Consider the following 18,219-nt stretch of genomic DNA (forward strand, 5'->3'; position numbering starts at 1 on the left):
TATGGAGTTTTTTTTTTTTTTTTGAACATGCCCGTGTTTGGGATAATTTTGTTTCGAACATGACTATGTTCAGGAGTTTTTTATCTCAAATATGTCTCGAACATGACAATGTTCAAGATATTTTTGTGCAGGAGAGAATATTTTTTTCTCACTCATGCACACAAATCTCTAGGTTCAATATTTGTTTGTAACAAATATTTTAGTAAAATATATAAATTTACATTTTAATCGGGTAATAAAAAAATATCCGTCGAGTAGGGTCGGATAGTAAAATGAAAATCGACTACAGGAATGAGTACTTTACTACTCGGCGGGTAGAGTACTAGCAAGCAGGATAATTTTGTTTTTAATATAATATATTATTCACTATTTAAATATATATATATATATATTTTTATAAGAAGTTAATTTTCGTTTTTTATTTAAAAAGGAGTTCCATATGCAAAATTAATTTACAAATAATACGATATACCGTCTAAACAATGAAAACGGTTAAATGATAATCTAAACACTAAATAATATATCAAATTTATAAAAATTAAAATTACAATTGTTGCATTTTTTAGGATGACTGCAAAAATACGATACGACAAATAATTCTTCGTCATCTTTTATATATATATATATATATATATATATATAGGGGCGGAGCCAGGATGAAAAGTTACCTGGGGCTGACTCCAACTTGCATCTCAGATTTAACTTTCTATGTTCCGCTTTTTTTCAATAAAATTTCCACGATTATTAGAAGATGGAAACTCGTCATGCCCTCTCAATGCACACGCTTGCAAAGTGAGCCACCGAGTGATTTCAATAGTTGCTGTAAACCGTAATCTGTTATTTTGTTTTTCATCTGAAGACTGTGCATTTAGTATTTTGTCAATATGACAAGGATATTCATTAGATTATCAAGATATTCAACTGCCCTATTATGTGGTGAAATATTATATCTTATATGCATAACAAAAGAGCATTTATCCTCATCATTAACTCACTTTCAATATTTGAATCCATCTATTATAAATGTAGGTTTTGGGGTTGCTTATGTTAAAACAAGAAACATGAGAAACAAAAAGCAGCATCTTTCAAAGGAGAGTATTCTAACCAAGTAAATTTCTTAAACCAATGACTTTGAAACCGTCGATTTTGATTTCCAAATTTGGTCGGCGGGTACTCATCCTTAATATGTTGATATGACCCCATCTTGATATAAGCTCGTCTAATTTCATCCATTTGATTAAAAGGATATTTCTATATCGGAATACGTAATGTTGGATCAAGTTTAAAAGAACTTACATCAACATCAATTCTAGGAAATTTGTTAAGTTCTTGAGTAGGGATATCAAATTCTTTATTTTAACTTGTTTATTAATATTAATTTATATTTTCTTATAAATTTTTGAAATAATTTAAAATTAATAAATATAAAACACTATTATTATTATTATTATTATTATTTTTATATTTTACTCTTATAAATAATTTGTATTATTAATTATATTGAAATAAATAAAAAATAATGTATAATTATTATATAAATATAATTTTAAAATAAATAATATTATTATATGATTTACAAAATTTTATATATAAATAAATCTTATTTATATATTATTATAAAATAAAATATAATAAGTTAAAGGTGAAACTAGGGTTTGATCACCTGACCTCATATTCACATTTCAATAACATAGTCAACTAGGCTAAGACTCACATGTGAAACACATATATAAAATATTTTCTTTTAGGATTTTAATTTAGGTGGGGCTGGAGCCCACCCTAGCCCATGGGTGGCTCCGCCCCTATATATATATATATGGGCAAATTACCTGGGCGGCCCTCAAACTATCTCAATCGCTCACTTTTGGCCTTCAAATTAATTTTTGAAACAAATCGCCCCTTCAACTTTTATAAAGGTCACCAGTGGCCCTTCCTCAACTTTTTGGTTAAACCTAACCGTTTAAGTTTAAAATATTTTTTTTATATATTATCTTTAATCTTATATTTTATATGTATACATATAATTATTAAATCGCTTCTATATAATATTATATATATATATATTATTATTAAATTTTATATAATTATTAAATCTTTTATATAATAAATAAATAATATATATATTATTTATTTTTATCTATATATATATATATAATTTATATATATTATCTTTAACTAATTTATATATAATATATATTTTAAAAAATAATTTAAGTGTTAAAAGTATTTGAGTAGTTAGAAAGGTTACAATTACTTTTAATAAATTATTTTTAATATATATAAAACAAAGTTTAAAAATAAATTATATGGATTATCCCTAATCATTAATTATATATATATATATATATATATATATATATATATATATATATATATATAAATTTATATAATTTATAAAATATATATTTTATAAAAATAATTTGAAAGATTAAAAATAATTGAAACCTTCTAACTACTCAAGTACTTTTAACACTTAAATTATTTTTTAAAATATATATTATATAAATATTATATATAAATTATATATATATATAAATAAAAATAAATAATATATATATTATTTATTTATTATATAAAATATTTAATAATTATATAAAATTTAATAATAATAATATATATATATATATAATATTATATATAAGCGATTTAATAATTATATATATAAATATAAAATATAAAATTAAAGATAATATATAAAAAAATAATATTTTAAACTTAAACCGTTAGGTTTAACTAAAAATTTGACGGAAGGGCCACTAGTGACCTTTATAAAAGTTGAAGGGCGATCTGTTTTAAAAATTAGTTTAAGGGCCAAAAGTGAACGATCGAAATAGTTCGAGGGCCGCCCAGGTAATTTGCCCTATATATATATATATTTATTTATTTATTTATTTTTCTTTCCACCACTCAGGTTAGAAATATGGGGTTAAACCCGTCTTCTCAGAATTTTATGTAGTGACGTGATTTGAATAATTTTAATGTCGGACATTGTTAGACTTTGTTCAATAAAGTTAATCTGATTGATCTTTGTTAAAAAAAATTATGAAAGTCTAAGATGCATACCAAGATATTTTTTCCGGTTGGAGTGTTATTCACAGCGGAATTCTGACTGATAATATATGTTGCTAAAATGCATGATTAATGTGAGTCGTTGTCGTATGTTTAATAAAGAAATTGAGACGGTTTCTCGTATACTTTAAATTGTCATGTTATTACAAATATATGGAGCCTTTTATGGGATTTGACCGAATCCAATGAGTTATGTCAGAGATCGTCAATAGCTATTGGGAGGCATGGATTGTGCGACTAGAAATACGAGACTTAAAAGTTTGACATTTATTCCTATATTTTCTTGTGGACTAACTGGTTAGAAAGAAATAGGAAAACATTTAATAACCAAAATAGGTCGTTAAGGATTATTCACAATGACATTATCATGACGATGTCGGAGATTAGATCCGAAAAACCTTAAGCGAGCTCATAAATCAGAAAGAGACGAGGCAACTATTGTGAATTCGTGTGGAGACCTTATTAATATACATGAATACTAATTATTTATCGGTAACTAATATTTACTCTCATGTTAAGTTTAAACGATTTTTTTCAATTAAACTAATCTTTTTTAAAAAAAAATGTATAATAAAATGAAGAATGAAATGGTTGGAAAAAACAAATTAAAAGAATGAATCTCATATGAAAAATCAGTCTGTAATGAGATATTTGTGTGGTTTGATGATAGATGACAGCTGATATATAGATTCTCTAGAAATGGGGGAATTTCAGAGTCCTTGCATTATTGAAACAAGATATTATCATACTAACCTGCCCACATGCATTCTATCCATCTATCTATTTTCTATATTCAATCTCGTGACCAAATTTCATCACATGTTTTTTTATTATTATAAGTTTGATATAGATTACTTAATTAGAAAAATAAAAATGAAAGATTGGTGGTCGGTGGAGGTTCACGAGAACTGCTTAATTTCAATTATTTTGTTCTTTTTGTAGGGTGTATGTTTTGTTTCAAATACTAAGAGACCACTTTCTTAAGAAATAGTGAACGATGAATCAAATCCTTAATAAGACCAACTTAGAACATACAAAAAAGACAATTCATTTCAAAACATCCAAACTAACTGTACATAATTAATCATGAATCCCTCCAAATCCTTAATATTCTTCTGTCTGTGTTACAAACTGACTAAAAAACATAGAAAATCATTTCAATCTCAACAAAGAGAAAAATAAACCTGTCTCTTAATGTTACCGTTTATTTAGAAAGTCTGTCTAAACTGCCAATTGCGTTATCTCAGACTCGCGCTCATCAACCTGTTCCCCTCGATTTTCAGTGTCCACAATCGCGGACTCAATTTCCATACTCGCAGTTCGGCTTCTCCTGTTTCTTCGATCCTAAAATCAATCAATATTATCAACAACCCAATTATTTTTATAGCAAAAGTGTTTCCAATCATCTTTATATATTACCTCCCTGTAAGCAAATTCATCAGATTCGAGCATTCTAACAGTTTGACTCATTTTGGGTCGTTTCTCTGAGTCGGGATCAACACACCTAATTGCAACTAAGAGGGCGCGTTTAAGCGCCCGGGTTGATGGCTTAACTTCCAGGCTCATATCCACCACTTCTTCTGCTCGTCTATTTCCAACCATCATTTTAAGCCACTCCACAAGATTGACCTGCAATTAATATATTGGATTTTTACTTGTATAAGAAAAAAAAAGAGAGACCGAGATAAGAAATTAACCTCGTTAGCTGGACGACTATAATCGACAGGGTCCCTTCCTGTCACAGTTTCTAGTAACAAGACACCAAAACTATAGACATCGCTCTTCTCATTCAACATGCCACTATTTGCGTATTCAGGTGCCACGTAACCGAATGTCCCCATTACTCTCGTGTTCACATGGCTTTCTCCAGAACCCAATAGCTTGGCCAATCCAAAGTCTGAAACTTTCGCATTGAATTCGTGATCGATCAGGATGTTACTAGATTTTATGTCCCGATGCACTACTTTCGGTTCTATTGCTTCGTGTAAATAAGAAAGCCTGAATATTTTTCAAATAAGATTGCTGAAATATGTTATATTATGAGATCTAGATAAGAAATCGTAAGTTCTAGACTTACGCCTTTGCGGTTCCAAGAAGAACCTTCATACGGGATTCCCATGTTAGCAGACCATATTGTTTCATATCTCCATGAAGCCATTGTTCCAAGTTTCCATTGTTAACATATTCATAAACCAGCATTCTGTTTTCAACAACAATCAAAATATGTGAATGAATGAACGAATCAAATACTAGTCAAATACAATCAATACCCAAGAAAATTAAACCTGTGAACTCCTTCGATGCAATAGCCAAGAAGCCGCACCAGATTCTTATGACGAACATGACCTATCGCCTCTACTTCGACTCTGAATTCTTTCTCAGCTTGACCCCTGTCCGAATTCAATCAGAAATATATAACAAAAAGAAAAACATTTTCATGACAACAACTTTAAGGAAGGAATCATCATATGACTCTTACATGTTATTAAGGATCTTCTTCACAGCCACCTCAGTTCCGTTTATCAGCCTGCCGCTGTACACAACTCCATAACCACCTTCCCCGATAACATTCTTGGCAGAGAATCGATCTGTGGCGAGTTGAAGGTCTCTCAGAGTAAACCAATGACCCCATCCAAGTTGAGAGAATTCAGGCAATCCAATCAATGGAGAAGGCATTGAATGTCCATAAGACTGTGAAGAAGACTGCTTCATTATCGTCCCCGAACCACCACCACCACCATCTTCTCCACTGAAACCTCTTTCCTGATGATAAACCGAACTGCATTGGCTTACATTATCAGCACCATCAATTGATTTGCTCTTAAGCAGATGATGAACCAACATCTTGTCTGAGTTTCTTTCACTCCATTTATCATGATTTGCAGAGATTAAACGTTCAGGAACCCTAACCCTATCAATACCGATTTCTTTAGACACATCTGGTATCTGGGTAAGAGAGTAATTATCCAACCCTCTTTTTCTTCTTCTCGATTCTCTTCTGAACATAACATAAAGGGATAAGAGACACATTATCAACATTATGAATACTCCAACACATATTCCTATAATCACCCATAACTTTAAACCAAAAACCCATGTCTTCTTCGACAGTTCTGAATCTAGGTTTTCAGATGACATTTCCAATTAATCAAACTCAATACCCTTCTAAGCACAATCTTTCTGCGGCAATATTCGGACCAAAGTAACCTGTGAATCCATTCAACATATCAATCCATGATCAAATCCAGTTCGTATTAACCTGATCTAAAGAAAATTCTCAATCTTTCGACGATGTTGGCTCTAAACGAATCTAAATCTACTCATATTACAAAGACTAGCTATAAAGCATGACTTCCGAACAAAGTAAAATAAAAATGATAACCTTCATTACTGCGATCCAATCTTAACTCCCCCCTTGATCTTGTTGTTTCAGGAAACCGGAGAAATGCATAAAGGGTTAATTAATATAGAATCAAATCAATGAGGGGGGGTAGGAGTTGAATTGTGACAGAAATCCGCCGGAGAGTTAATACGGGAAGAGTGGTATAGAAGCAGAGAGAGAGAGAGAGAGAGAGAGAGAGGGGTAAGACCCGCAGTGGGCCAGAAGGAATTGAGAAAAGAATAAAGAAATGCTTGTAAACTGCCAGACAAAAACCTAATAACCGAAAGCAGCTTAATGTAGAAACGCAATTATGTTCAGAGAGAGAGAATGATAGGCTGGATTTGAAGAGGAGACAGGAAAAAAAGAGAAAGAGACGGAATTCATTTGTGGGTTTTTGCGGAATTGAGGAGAAGGAGAAGATAGTAGAAATTGGAAAGAACACGCTTCGTTTACAGTGGAGCAAACTAGAGAGAGAGAGAGCGAGTCCTTCAAAGCTATTACTAGTCTGCCATTTGTGGGTGAGGATTGAGGAAGATGAATTTATGAAGAAGGGTGAAATCCAATTCAATTCAATTCAATTGAATGTAAAAAGAGAAAGTGAAAAATGATGATGTGCTCTGTTCTGCTATGTTCAATTAAGAAGGGAGAGAGAAAATTACAGTCAACCGAGCGGGACGGAAGCCCAAATTTAGAGCTTGTTTCATCTCATCATTCTCAGATCTATCCTTATAGCTTAATCAATCCAAATAACAAATTATTTTTTATTTATTTTTATCAAATTTAAATATAAAATTATATTTTAGTTATTTAATATAAATATAATCAAACATATTTTAAGACTAAATTTTGATTTTTTTTTTTAAATCAAATTTTGGTTTTTTTAGGATGGTTGGTTTTTATTTCAAGTTTTTTTTTAAATAATTATTTTTTTGGATTAAAATACCAAAAATATCTTTATATTTTAAATTTTTTAGTTAATAAAAAATAATGTTAATATTTTGGTTTATTTTTATGAAACATCTTTCCATGTTCATTTCTTAAAATTAATATATATATAATTTAATTAAAGTTAGTTTATTTTATAATAAAATGAATATATAATATGTTTGAGTATTTAGATAATTGCTGAAAAACTTTGGATTGATGCGGATACATATTATATTTGAGCTACAATCATAATTATTCTTTGATAGACTATTTAGTTAGAGAAAAATCGTCAAACTTTGAATGATCGTCGTCCGATATCTATCATTCATAATACTATTATTATGACGTTTTCTGATATTCGTTCAAAAAGTCATTAGAGTCTATCAAAGAGTTAATCGTTTTCTCGAGATTTACGAGTTCGAAAACTTATTAAATACCGTTTTTTATGTCATGTTTCGTTGTACTTAATAAATTATTTTTATTTTTAATATAAATGAATATTTTTGTAAAATAAATAAATTATGAAGAGTGATATGAGGAGAGAATATATTATCATAACACTGGCTTAAAAAGTGATAAATGATGAAAAGAGAAAAAAAAATTATTATTTTTTTAACAAATCAAATTATGACACACAATCATTTTCTCTCCCAAATTTCTTTTCCTAATTATTTCTAATAAATTATATATAATAAAAATAACATATTAGATAATGGAAATTGGTGAATATATTAGATTCTAGATTGTTTGACTAATCCGACCTAGTTTGTAGCAACTAGTAACGGCTCTTAAGGACCATTTTGTCATCTCCATTTAACAAGAGAAAGAAAGAGATAACGTATTGAGGAAAAATACCTTCCTTGGATGTAATAATAATGTGCTTGGGGGAGACATAAAGGCACCACTAACAAAAGAATATATTTATTTTTCAAAATATCATATTTGTTTAAATTATTCACAAATGAAATAAGCAAAAAAACACAATTCCCAATTATTATCTCCTCATTTAAATTAAGATTTTTTTCAAGTAAGAATTAAATATAAGATCTTATTTCTTAAATAAAATAATTTAGATTAATACATTAAAAATAAGAAATTATTAAAATTCAAAATTTACTTCATAAAAAATTATTTATACATAAATAAATACTAGATTAATCTAAAAATTAAATTGACTCTACAAAAGAATTAATAGTTATAAAAGTATTAAATTAGAAGAATAATTTATTTAAACAAATAATAACTTATTTTTAATATTTTAAATATAAATTTACCCTATTCCTGTCAAATTATAAAATCCAAATAATATATAAATTATACAAATTTAAGATCATTCTTTTAAAATTTAAAAATTAACTACTTTTACAAGATTAATTATTAAATTACGAAAATGATAAATATATATTAATTAAAAAGGACTTTAGAATAAAGTAATAATATTTGAGAAGAAAAAAAAGAAGAATAGACAGAGGCTTTTTCAGGCTTTTCAATAAAACAAAATAAAAAAGATTATTAGTTAAACGTAAAAATTAGATGTGCTTTGTCATATAATTTAGTTGTTAAACACTTAAACCATTGTTTGTGGACCCCACGAGGCAACAACAATAATATTATGGGGTGTGTTTGTTTCCATTATTTCTTCACTTTTTTGTGACATTGTCAGCCTTTTACCTCTCCAACAATAATCTTTCCCATAAATCCATCAACGTGCAAGATTCCCCAACTCAGAGGTCTTGTTCCTTTTGGTTATATGTCATTACTTTTCTTTTTAATTTTAAATAACTTAACATGGAATGATCTAATTTTATTCGTTTTAATTTATTTATTAAAATTTAAATGTTCAAGTTAGTTTGATAATACTCATTTATACATGGAATATGTTTTAATTAGATTGATTGTTTCAATTTATTCTTTTATTATTTGTTTTATATTATTTAAATCATTCATTAAATGATCAAGTATGTTTTATTTTATTTATATGTGATAGTTTATTCGCTCGCAAAATTTATTTTATTAAATTTATGATATTCTGAATCGGAAAATTATAACAAATATAAATTTATTACAAGAGGGCTAATGAAATAAAAATATCTTAATGGGTATATTTTGTACTTGAGTTGTGGTGGCTAGTTGGAAAATATAAAAGTGTAATAGATTATATATTATTTTGAGTTTATTTCATTATAAAAAATTTAACTCAAATGAATAAAGTTTTTTTAAAAAAAAATAATCAATATTATACATGAATAACCCAATAAAAACCTTTTACAATATTGAATGAGTTAATTTGAAATCAAATTATTAATATCATATATTTTTTTCACTTAATAAAAACTCTTTTTAATAATTTAATTCGTATAAAATTATTTAATAATTTATTTAGTTTGGCTTTTCTTGAAGGATTCAGTCATTTAGAATAAAAAAAATAAGATAAAGGACACAAAAATTAAGGTGTGTTGCTAACTTTGAAATGGAGTTATGGTTGTTGTAATGAATTATTATTAGTAGTAATTTTTATTTTTTTTATTTTTGTTAACAAGTGATTAAGAATTGAAATTTGAACGATAATTTTATTAAAATTAATGTCATTTTGTAATTCTCAAATATTATTATTTTTAAATAGAAAGTGTTAAATTATTATTTTTATTTTAAAAATTAACATTTGCTAGCTAATATTTTGTTTATAATTATTATCGAATTCTTAACAAAAATTATACTTGAACTACCATAATAAATTGTGTCAAAAAAATATTTTAAAAATATAAATAATATATTTTAAAAATATTTTTATGATATTTTTTACCCATACAAATTTAATTAAATTGCAATTTTATATTTCAAATTGAATATCAAATTGTGTGAATTGGAAATAGAAATATATTGTTAATTCCAATTTATGCTAAACGGTACACACACGTCTAAACATAAGAATATTTAATTCAAACTTTTTTTAAGCTACTATATTTATTTTTTTCAAAACTTAACCTCGTATTCCTGATTAAGTCAAAATTTATTTATTAAATATTTAGTAATTAATAATTATATCTCTATAAATTAATTAAGTATTACCTAACTAAAATAAGAGAAAGTCTTCAACTATTAATACTTGAAAGGATGATCATCTCCCCAAAATAATTTACTTTTTTCAATAAATTAAACAAACCAACCAATTATCATTACTAAGTAACATTTCATAAATACATATTTTGTTTGATCACAGTCAATAGGTTTTTGTATTTTTCATGATTTTAATAAAAAAAAAAAAATTATAAAAACAATATTTATATAAACATTTTTCATTTTTTTACCTGAGATTGTTCACCACAAAGCAACTACAACAATTATTTAGTTTTTCTTGAGTTTGATAGTCATTCTCTATCTAATTCACTGTTTTCAAATATTATCTTATTTCATTTATTATTATTATTATTATTATTATTATTATTATTATTATTATTATTATTATTATTATTATTATTATTATTATTATTGAGATTTATTTATTTGTGGGTGACTAATACAATTTATATAATAAGACATTTTATGTAAAATGAAAATATTTTTTTTTATTAAAAATTAAATATGAAACTTTTAATCTTATTCATTTTTTTCTTAATAAAATAGAGGTTGGTGTCACGTGGTCCATAATTTATATTCAAAATTGTTTAGCAAATTAAAAAGACAAAGACCCTTAAATTTATTACTTTTGCCAAATTTTAGATATTAAAATTATTTTGTTGGTCAAGTTATTTTTTTATTGCTAAGATGCCAAGTGGATTACATGACACCTTTATAATCTTATTCAACCCTAATTAAAATATTAGAGTAAAGTTTAAGTAAGAGTATTTTAAAAAGAAAAGAAAATTAGGATAGGAAATTTTCCAAATTAAATTAAAATTATATATTTATCAAAAAGAAACTCATTATTGAAAACTAAAATTGTGTTTTATACAATAATGCACCATGTTCAAACATTTATCCTAAAAAAAGTGTATGACTATATAAATTAAAGCACAACAAACAAAATTTACAACTTTTTACATGAATTTTAATAATATTTTTCAAACTGAATATTAAAATTAAAACTAATATTTAATTTTCACAATTTTTAAACATAATTACTATATTTATATTAACAAAATATCACTTTTAAAAAAGACTTAAATAATTTGTAAATTTTGGTTATAACTATTTTCAAATAAAATCTTAATAATATTATTATTTATAGGATGGTTTGAAAATTGAAACCTACAATGTCTCATTGAACATAAACCATAGATAAATAATTTCAATTATAATAATATATTTATATATTAATGTCAATTATATTCTTGCACATAAAGCACAATCCATTTGCTGAAAATAAATAAATTGGGCACAAATTTTTTTGTTAATAATAATTTAACTTTGTTCATTACAGCTAAATTTAAATTTATAAATTTAATAAAAAAATGCTATCAATTATTATAAATCAAATTCTTATTTTCCTAAAATATTGTCAAATATTGTTACCATATTTAATTATTATTCCTGTTTGATAAATGTGTAACTATAAATAATAATTCCCTTATTACTACTTATTTAAGATTTGAATAATTACTCAAAATATTATATTAGTTATGTTATAAAAAATGAATAATTATTTTATATCAAATAAAACTAAAATTTAAATAACTATAAATAAAACAATCTTACACCAAATATATATAATAAAAAAAATATTCAAAATTTATGAGATTGTAAATATGTAATAAATTAAGACAAAACATATTACTATCGACAAGAGTACATGATTCTTTCTTAGTTCCAACCTTTGAGGAGGATAAGGAAAAGAATATCGGTGCTGGAAATAGAAATGGAAATGTCGAAATTTCGCTTAAAACCCTAATATTGATCGAATGAATTATGATATATGATTCCCAAAATAAAATATTATTCGATTCATTGAAATCTTCTCGATCCTGATTACCTCTATATGATAGAGTTCATTTCTTACCAATTCTTCCATTAGGTTTTCCTTCGTTTACCTTTCTGTATTACTGGTCTTTCTGCTAGTAGAATCAAGAATGGCGGATGAAGCGGTTTTCAATGGAGAAGGCAGGACTGTGGAGATAGCCGAAATTGAAGATCGTGAGGAGGATTTCGTCGACTTTAACGATGGTAACGAGAAGGAATCATCCCCGTTTCTGCAGAAGATCGAGGCACTTGAACAGGAGAAGCGAGAACTGGCTCGTGAGAACGAGTTGATGGGGGAGAAATTCGAGAAACTGAAGGCTGAGGCAGAGGCACTGGAGACCGAGAAGTTGGAGTTGAAGAGATATGTTGATACGTCTGAAGTGGATACTAAGGCTCTGCGATTCATCACGGCTAGGGCGGCTGAACTGGAGACGGAAGCATCGAGATTGAAGGGTGATCTAATCTCGTCGATGACTGAGGGACAGGATGCGAATAAGGAGTTGATTGAATTGAAGAAAGCTTTTGACGAGGCTAAGAAGGTTGAATTCGAGAAGAATTCTAAGTTACAGATTCTTGAGAATGAAAGGAATTCACTGGTGCAACGGTTTCAGATTGATGAAGAGGGTGTGAAGGAGGGGAAGACGCAGAGGGAAGCTAGAGTAAGGGAGATGGAGAAGAAGATTGAAGCATTGGAGCATGGAGAAGGTAGTGTTGAGGGCGAGAGATTTGCCATGGAGCAGGAAACAAGAGTCAAAATGGATGAGAAAGATTCTGAAATCCATAGATTGAAAACTCAGCTAGAGGAATTGGAATCGATCGTCGTGAAGAATGACTTGGAAGTGGAGAAGTTGAAGAAGGAGACTGAAGAGCTAGAGATTGCGAAGAATAAACAAGAAGCACATCTGAAGGAATCCGAGAGTAAAGTGAAAGAGATGGAGCAGAAGGTGTATAAACTGAACAAGGAATTGGAAACATCTGAATTATTGATAGTTGAGTTGAAGGAGAAGGAACTTGATGTTAATGATAGGGTGATCGCGCGTAATGGATTGACGGGTTTAAAGCCACAATGGCCTTTGATTGCAGCTTCAACTGGAGCGACAGTGGCTGCTTTGGCAGCTGTTTGTTACCTTCGTTACAACGCCAACCACCAAAAATAAAATGGCATAAAAAAGAAACTTTCAGGTTTGGGTTTGATTTTGACTTTGATTTTGATTTCTAATTTATGGGTTTGCTTTTATTAATCCTCGAGGAATACTTGTTTCATGGCAATCGTTGTTTGTAGTTTTTCTAAACTTTTGATTGTGCACAACAGTTTCGGTTGATCAGATGAACATTATGAGTATACTAGCATTTGTTCAACCTTTAAAGTCCAAAGTTTGCTTGATAATGATCACTTTGGTTTATGCTATAGCTGGTAGAGTTTACTTAAGGATATTAGTTTCCTCTCAAAGTACAAACATCTTTTAACTACTAATTCAAAATTTGCTCATCCAATTATACAAAATCATAGTATTTAGGTTCTGAATGAAAAAACAGCAATTTTGAATCTAAGAATAGAATAATAATAATAATGTGAAAAAGGAGATCATTTCCTCTGTTGGCCTCTTTCTCCTGACCCTCTTCCATGTTTATCATGCCCTTCTCTTGGATCTCCTGTCCCATGTTCATCCTTTCTCCCATGTTTATCATGCCCGCCTTCTCTTAGATTTCCTGTTCCGTGTTCATCCCTTGGCCCTCTTCTTCCATGTTTATCGTGCCCGTCTCTTATTAGCCCTCCCCTAGCACGTTTATCATGCTCACTCCTCGGCCCTCCATCATTGTGTCCCACCTTAGCATACATAGCTTGCTCATCTGTTGGCTCTCTACTATTTTTGTTATGCTCTTCTCTTGGAGAACCCCTACCATTTTTACCAAGTCTATTCTTCCATCTCCCATAGCCATAGCGATGGCCAGCTTCTTTAGCTTTAGCTGCAGCCTTAGCCTTCATTTTACTTTTCCAAGAAACCACAGTAGTGAAACCATCATTGCTTGCATCATCATCGCCTTCACCACCATTATCAACAACTTGAGAAGCTGTAGTGTTCTCTTTCGCTTTCTCGTCAACAATAACTTGCACGAATCCGACCTCTACCTGACCTAATCTCACTTCTTGATGTGCATTATCCTCGGTTTCTTCTGTTTCCTCCATTGGTTTTTTGTCATCTTCTTTAGTGTCCATGATAGTCTTACCCGCAGTAATACTAGCATAGGTTCTGAATCCTTGTTGGGATTTTTTGTTGGGAGCAGTTACCATAATTATTTCTGGCTTCTCCTCTTCTTCTTCAGGCTCGTTAGTTAAGGTGCTAACTTCTTCTTCTTCTTCTGGTTCTTGGACTGGACTGTACTCTTGAGGAGTTGTTGTTCTTCTTCCTTGTGAAGGAAGTTGAGATTGGTTAACGAAATTGTTGACATCATGAGTTTGGTTTGTTCTAGCCATGGCAGCCGGAATGAAGGTGACATGGTGGTAGTATAGGTCTGCAGTGACTTGCACCATGACAGGGTAATCACAGGAAGGGCAGTTATGGAGGTGAGCCGAAGTTCTAGGATGGATTTCATTATAAGCAAACGGAGGTTGTTGTGTTGATGTTGTCGTAGGTGGTGGTGGTGGTTGGTCTTTTGTGAAACTATTACGACGATTCATCCAAGAAGAAATGTGATGATTTGGAATATTTTCATTAGTATTCCTAGTTCTAACATTCATCCCTGAAATATTATCGTTATCGCTACTGCCTGTACCAGAGTAGTTTCTATCGAACCTCTTCCTTGCTTGGTTTGGTGGATGTAGATTCTTCACTCCCTCGAAAAAATCCACTCTAGCAGACATTCCCTTGATGATATTGATTTCCTTTTACACACAATTGCTAGAATTAATTACACCCCTGTTAAGAAGATCATCATAAGATTCATTCCCGTTAGACAAACACCTTGATCCGATGAACAATTAATAATAAACTTACCGGAAAGGAGATTCAGCTACTCCACTTAGATCATCATCATCTTCTTCAATCTGATTCGGGTTGATCCCTGTTTTGACCTTTAGCTGCTACAGACTTGAAATTATAGAAAAAGAGAAAAACAATGTTCTTAATTCGGGGATCAAGAGATTTTCATAAAATTCAAAATCTATATAGATTGAAAAGGAAGAAGATGAGCAATCAAGTGAATACCGACGATTATCGGCTTAGGAAAGTAAGTTTGCAGAAGATAAGATTTTGAAGAACTGCGGAGAAAAGCTAAGGTAGACGAAGGAGCCAAGAAGGTGGAGTGGAAGATATTAGTACTACTACTATTGACATTTGGTCAACACCCGGACACTTGTTTTTGGTTCACTTTAAGATTATTACATAACTTCTTTAATCACATACATTTCAATTATTAACAAAATATTAATATATATATTTTGTAATATTTAAAATAATATTTTTTTACTATACAATAGTACAAATAAAATATGCACTATGGTAAGAATAAGTTTAAAAGAACAAAAATTAACGGGGTTATGCCTCCTTTATTTCTAAAATAATTAAAAAGAAAATCATAAAATGATTTGGTTAAGGGGGTGATTTATAGTTAATTAAATTTGTGATATTAAGATTTTACTGTTTTAAAAGTTTAAAAAATATTTTAATTTTATAATTTTACATAAAATTAAATTATTTTATATTTATATATTTAAAAAAATTATAACTTATTTAAATAAATTTATATAATTTATTTTGTAATTATAACTTTTATTAGTATTATTTGTGTACAATTCTTTTTTTAATTAATTTTATATTTAATTATATATAAAAAAATAATAATATATACCCACCAAGGTGGACTGGTGAACCTAAAAAGTCTTTTGAATGAATGGGGTGAGTTCTCCTTAAATATAAAATAAAATAATAATATATATAACTAATATTCTTACTATTTAACTAAATTAAGTAGTGAAAATTATTTAGATTGAACCAAATATAATTAAATTTTAAATTAAATTCATAGTTAAAAACTATTTTTCTCTTGTGGCAACCATATATGAATATCTTAGTAGTTAAGCGGATACTAGTCGGACTTCGAAGCAAAAGCGAAACCTAACATTCTCAAAAAGAAAAATTAAATATTTTTAAAAAATTATGAATATTAATTATATATATGAAAAAAAAAAGCTATAACAACCTGATAGAACAAAGAGGATTTACAAGAAAACAAAGGCTGAAGAGATTTAGGGGAAGTAACACCCACTGTTCAATGAAATCAACCAAATAGCTTAAACAAACAATATTCTTTGAAAAGCTTAAAAAGAAATTATATTATTTTGCATAACATCAATATATATAGCATTGCCATATTTATAGATGGTGAAAGTACATGGAAAAACCCATTAGAAAATGAAGTCAAAAGTATAATCAAAGGAAGAAATACATGAATCATGTTTTCACTAAAGCTTTTCCTTGGCATCTTCCTCCTTCATCTTCTTCTCCCACCTTCTCTTCTTGTAATCTGCGAGCATTTGAGGCATTTTCTCCATCAATTCAGCTGTATGAGCCCTCTTCTCAGCCGATATCCTGTCACATTTGTGCCCTTTCCTCCTAGTCTTCATCTCCTTTCTCTCCGGATCATATGGCCAGTTTTCTCCTGCTAACAGCACTTCTTTGCGAAGCTGGGCTCTTCTTCGGGCACTGATACTCAGAGGCTTCCATGCCCCAAGTTCCCAATATCCCCACACGCCTTTAGCCAGCTCATCTTTGTATTTCGCCAGCTTCTCGCGCCATGGATATTGGTACTCGACAACCGCTTTTGCTACTGTTTTTGCTGCATTTCCAGCCATCCCTGTCAGATTTCGATTCTTCTACATTAAGATATTCTCAGAGTTTGAATCTAGCTACCATGTAATCATGTATTATGCATATGGAGTGACATTCAAGAACACAATCTGAAAGGGGCAACCCTATTGATGAAATCTATAGTCTTCACAATACAAGAAACAAGCAATTCCCTAAACAAATGGAGTTCTAACAATGCTGGAATCTTTTCATTTCAAAGATAATCGGCAAACAACAGAAAATTCAAGCTCATCTTTGAGAGAAAAATGTGAAAATAGCTATGAAATCATTGGAGATACAATCATCTAGACCATAGTGCAGTTCAGTGTAAGATTAAATAACAATGATAATATCATTTCCTCCAATATGAACCAAGAACACATAGTAATTACCTTTAACAACTAGCAAACAGTTTATCCATAAACCAATTTTATTGGGAAGAAGATTGAGCTGGTCATTTTATCAAACAATTGATGTGCTAATGTAAAACGGCACTAATGATTTGACAAAAGAAAGCAATTTTCAGATGCTCGTTGATGAATCAAACAATTTAAGGTTGAAATCATGCAGAGAAAACAAGAATGAATTAACGTAGGATCATATAAGAGTAGAGAATAAGAAAATAAAAACCTGTAGATCACGACAGAGGCGAATAACGCAGGTTCTTCGTTCGTTCTTCAGCGGGAGGAGTGATCTCTCTCTTCGCGACAAACCTAGACCTAAACCCTCTGAACAAAGACAAAGGAAAAGTTGCAAAATTATATTTTAGTCCTAAATTTTAATAAAGTTATAAATAGATCTATAAACAAAATAAATTTATAAAGAGATCATTGTAGTTTTTACATGATTTTAGTAGTCCTTTTATTATTATTATGACAAATTACGTGTAAGCGGTACTCTAATTATTTCGATCGCTTATTTTAAGCCTTTAAATTAGTTTTTGAAATAAATCGTCAATTCAAATTTTAGAAAAGTCATTAATTATAGTTCTTCCGTCAATTTTTTAGTTAAAAATATTAATTTTTTATATATTATCTT

General features: G+C 29.1%; 4 protein-coding genes across 5 annotated transcripts; 1 reads left to right on the forward strand and 3 right to left on the reverse strand.

Moving 5' to 3' along the window:
* Positions 1–4,060: 4,060 nt before the first annotated feature.
* LOC124938174 (probable receptor-like protein kinase At2g42960) lies at positions 4,061–7,067 on the reverse strand. The gene is made up of 7 exons (XM_047478564.1): positions 6,452–7,067; positions 5,549–6,276; positions 5,355–5,459; positions 5,147–5,269; positions 4,767–5,067; positions 4,489–4,698; positions 4,061–4,413 (listed from the first exon to the last, which is right to left on the reverse strand). Exons 2-7 carry the CDS (start codon positions 6,205–6,207, stop codon positions 4,291–4,293), a joined length of 1,521 nt encoding a protein of 506 aa, XP_047334520.1. The 5' UTR covers positions 6,208–6,276; positions 6,452–7,067; the 3' UTR covers positions 4,061–4,290.
* Positions 7,068–12,183: 5,116 nt separating this feature from the next.
* Positions 12,184–13,693, forward strand: LOC124938012 (peroxisomal and mitochondrial division factor 2). The gene has a single exon (XM_047478368.1). It carries the CDS (start codon positions 12,445–12,447, stop codon positions 13,489–13,491), a length of 1,047 nt encoding a protein of 348 aa, XP_047334324.1. The 5' UTR covers positions 12,184–12,444; the 3' UTR covers positions 13,492–13,693.
* Positions 13,694–13,802: 109 nt separating this feature from the next.
* LOC124938011 (spore wall protein 2-like) lies at positions 13,803–15,606 on the reverse strand. Of its 2 annotated transcripts, XM_047478367.1 has the most exons (3): positions 15,331–15,606; positions 14,481–15,252; positions 13,803–14,444 (listed from the first exon to the last, which is right to left on the reverse strand). In XM_047478367.1, the coding sequence occupies exons 2-3, from the start codon at positions 15,195–15,197 to the stop codon at positions 13,920–13,922; spliced, it is 1,242 nt and encodes a 413-aa protein (XP_047334323.1). In that variant the 5' UTR covers positions 15,198–15,252; positions 15,331–15,606; the 3' UTR covers positions 13,803–13,919. The 2 variants fall into 2 exon arrangements, with proteins under 2 accessions (XP_047334323.1, XP_047334322.1); XM_047478366.1 differs by having other exon boundaries at positions 13,803–15,252.
* Positions 15,607–16,571: 965 nt separating this feature from the next.
* Positions 16,572–17,900, reverse strand: LOC124939894. Its single transcript, XM_047480351.1, has 2 exons — positions 17,812–17,900; positions 16,572–17,188 (listed from the first exon to the last, which is right to left on the reverse strand). Exon 2 carries the CDS (start codon positions 17,184–17,186, stop codon positions 16,797–16,799), a length of 390 nt encoding a protein of 129 aa, XP_047336307.1. The 5' UTR covers positions 17,187–17,188; positions 17,812–17,900; the 3' UTR covers positions 16,572–16,796.
* Positions 17,901–18,219: the final 319 nt, after the last annotated feature.

Source organism: Impatiens glandulifera, chromosome 5 (assembly GCF_907164915.1).
Source record: "Impatiens glandulifera chromosome 5, dImpGla2.1, whole genome shotgun sequence".
In the NCBI taxonomy this organism is placed as follows: Eukaryota; Viridiplantae; Streptophyta; class Magnoliopsida; order Ericales; family Balsaminaceae; genus Impatiens; species Impatiens glandulifera.

Bases quoted from the DNA above. Each gene is read 5' to 3' on its own strand.
- LOC124938174 (XM_047478564.1), bottom strand. From the start codon at position 6,207: ATGTCATCTGAAAACCTAGATTCAGAACTGTCGAAGAAGACATGGGTT. The intron at 4,699-4,766 runs GTTAATTTCTTA...TATTAATTGCAG, and splicing joins ATAGTCGTCCAGCTAACGAG to GTCAATCTTGTGGAGTGGCT. The intron at 4,414-4,488 runs GTAATATATAAA...GATTGATTTTAG, and splicing joins ATGAATTTGCTTACAGGGAG to GATCGAAGAAACAGGAGAAG.
- LOC124938012 (XM_047478368.1), top strand. From the start codon at position 12,445: ATGGCGGATGAAGCGGTTTTCAATGGAGAAGGCAGGACTGTGGAGATA.
- LOC124938011 (XM_047478366.1), bottom strand. From the start codon at position 15,197: ATGTCTGCTAGAGTGGATTTTTTCGAGGGAGTGAAGAATCTACATCCA.
- LOC124939894 (XM_047480351.1), bottom strand. From the start codon at position 17,186: ATGGCTGGAAATGCAGCAAAAACAGTAGCAAAAGCGGTTGTCGAGTAC.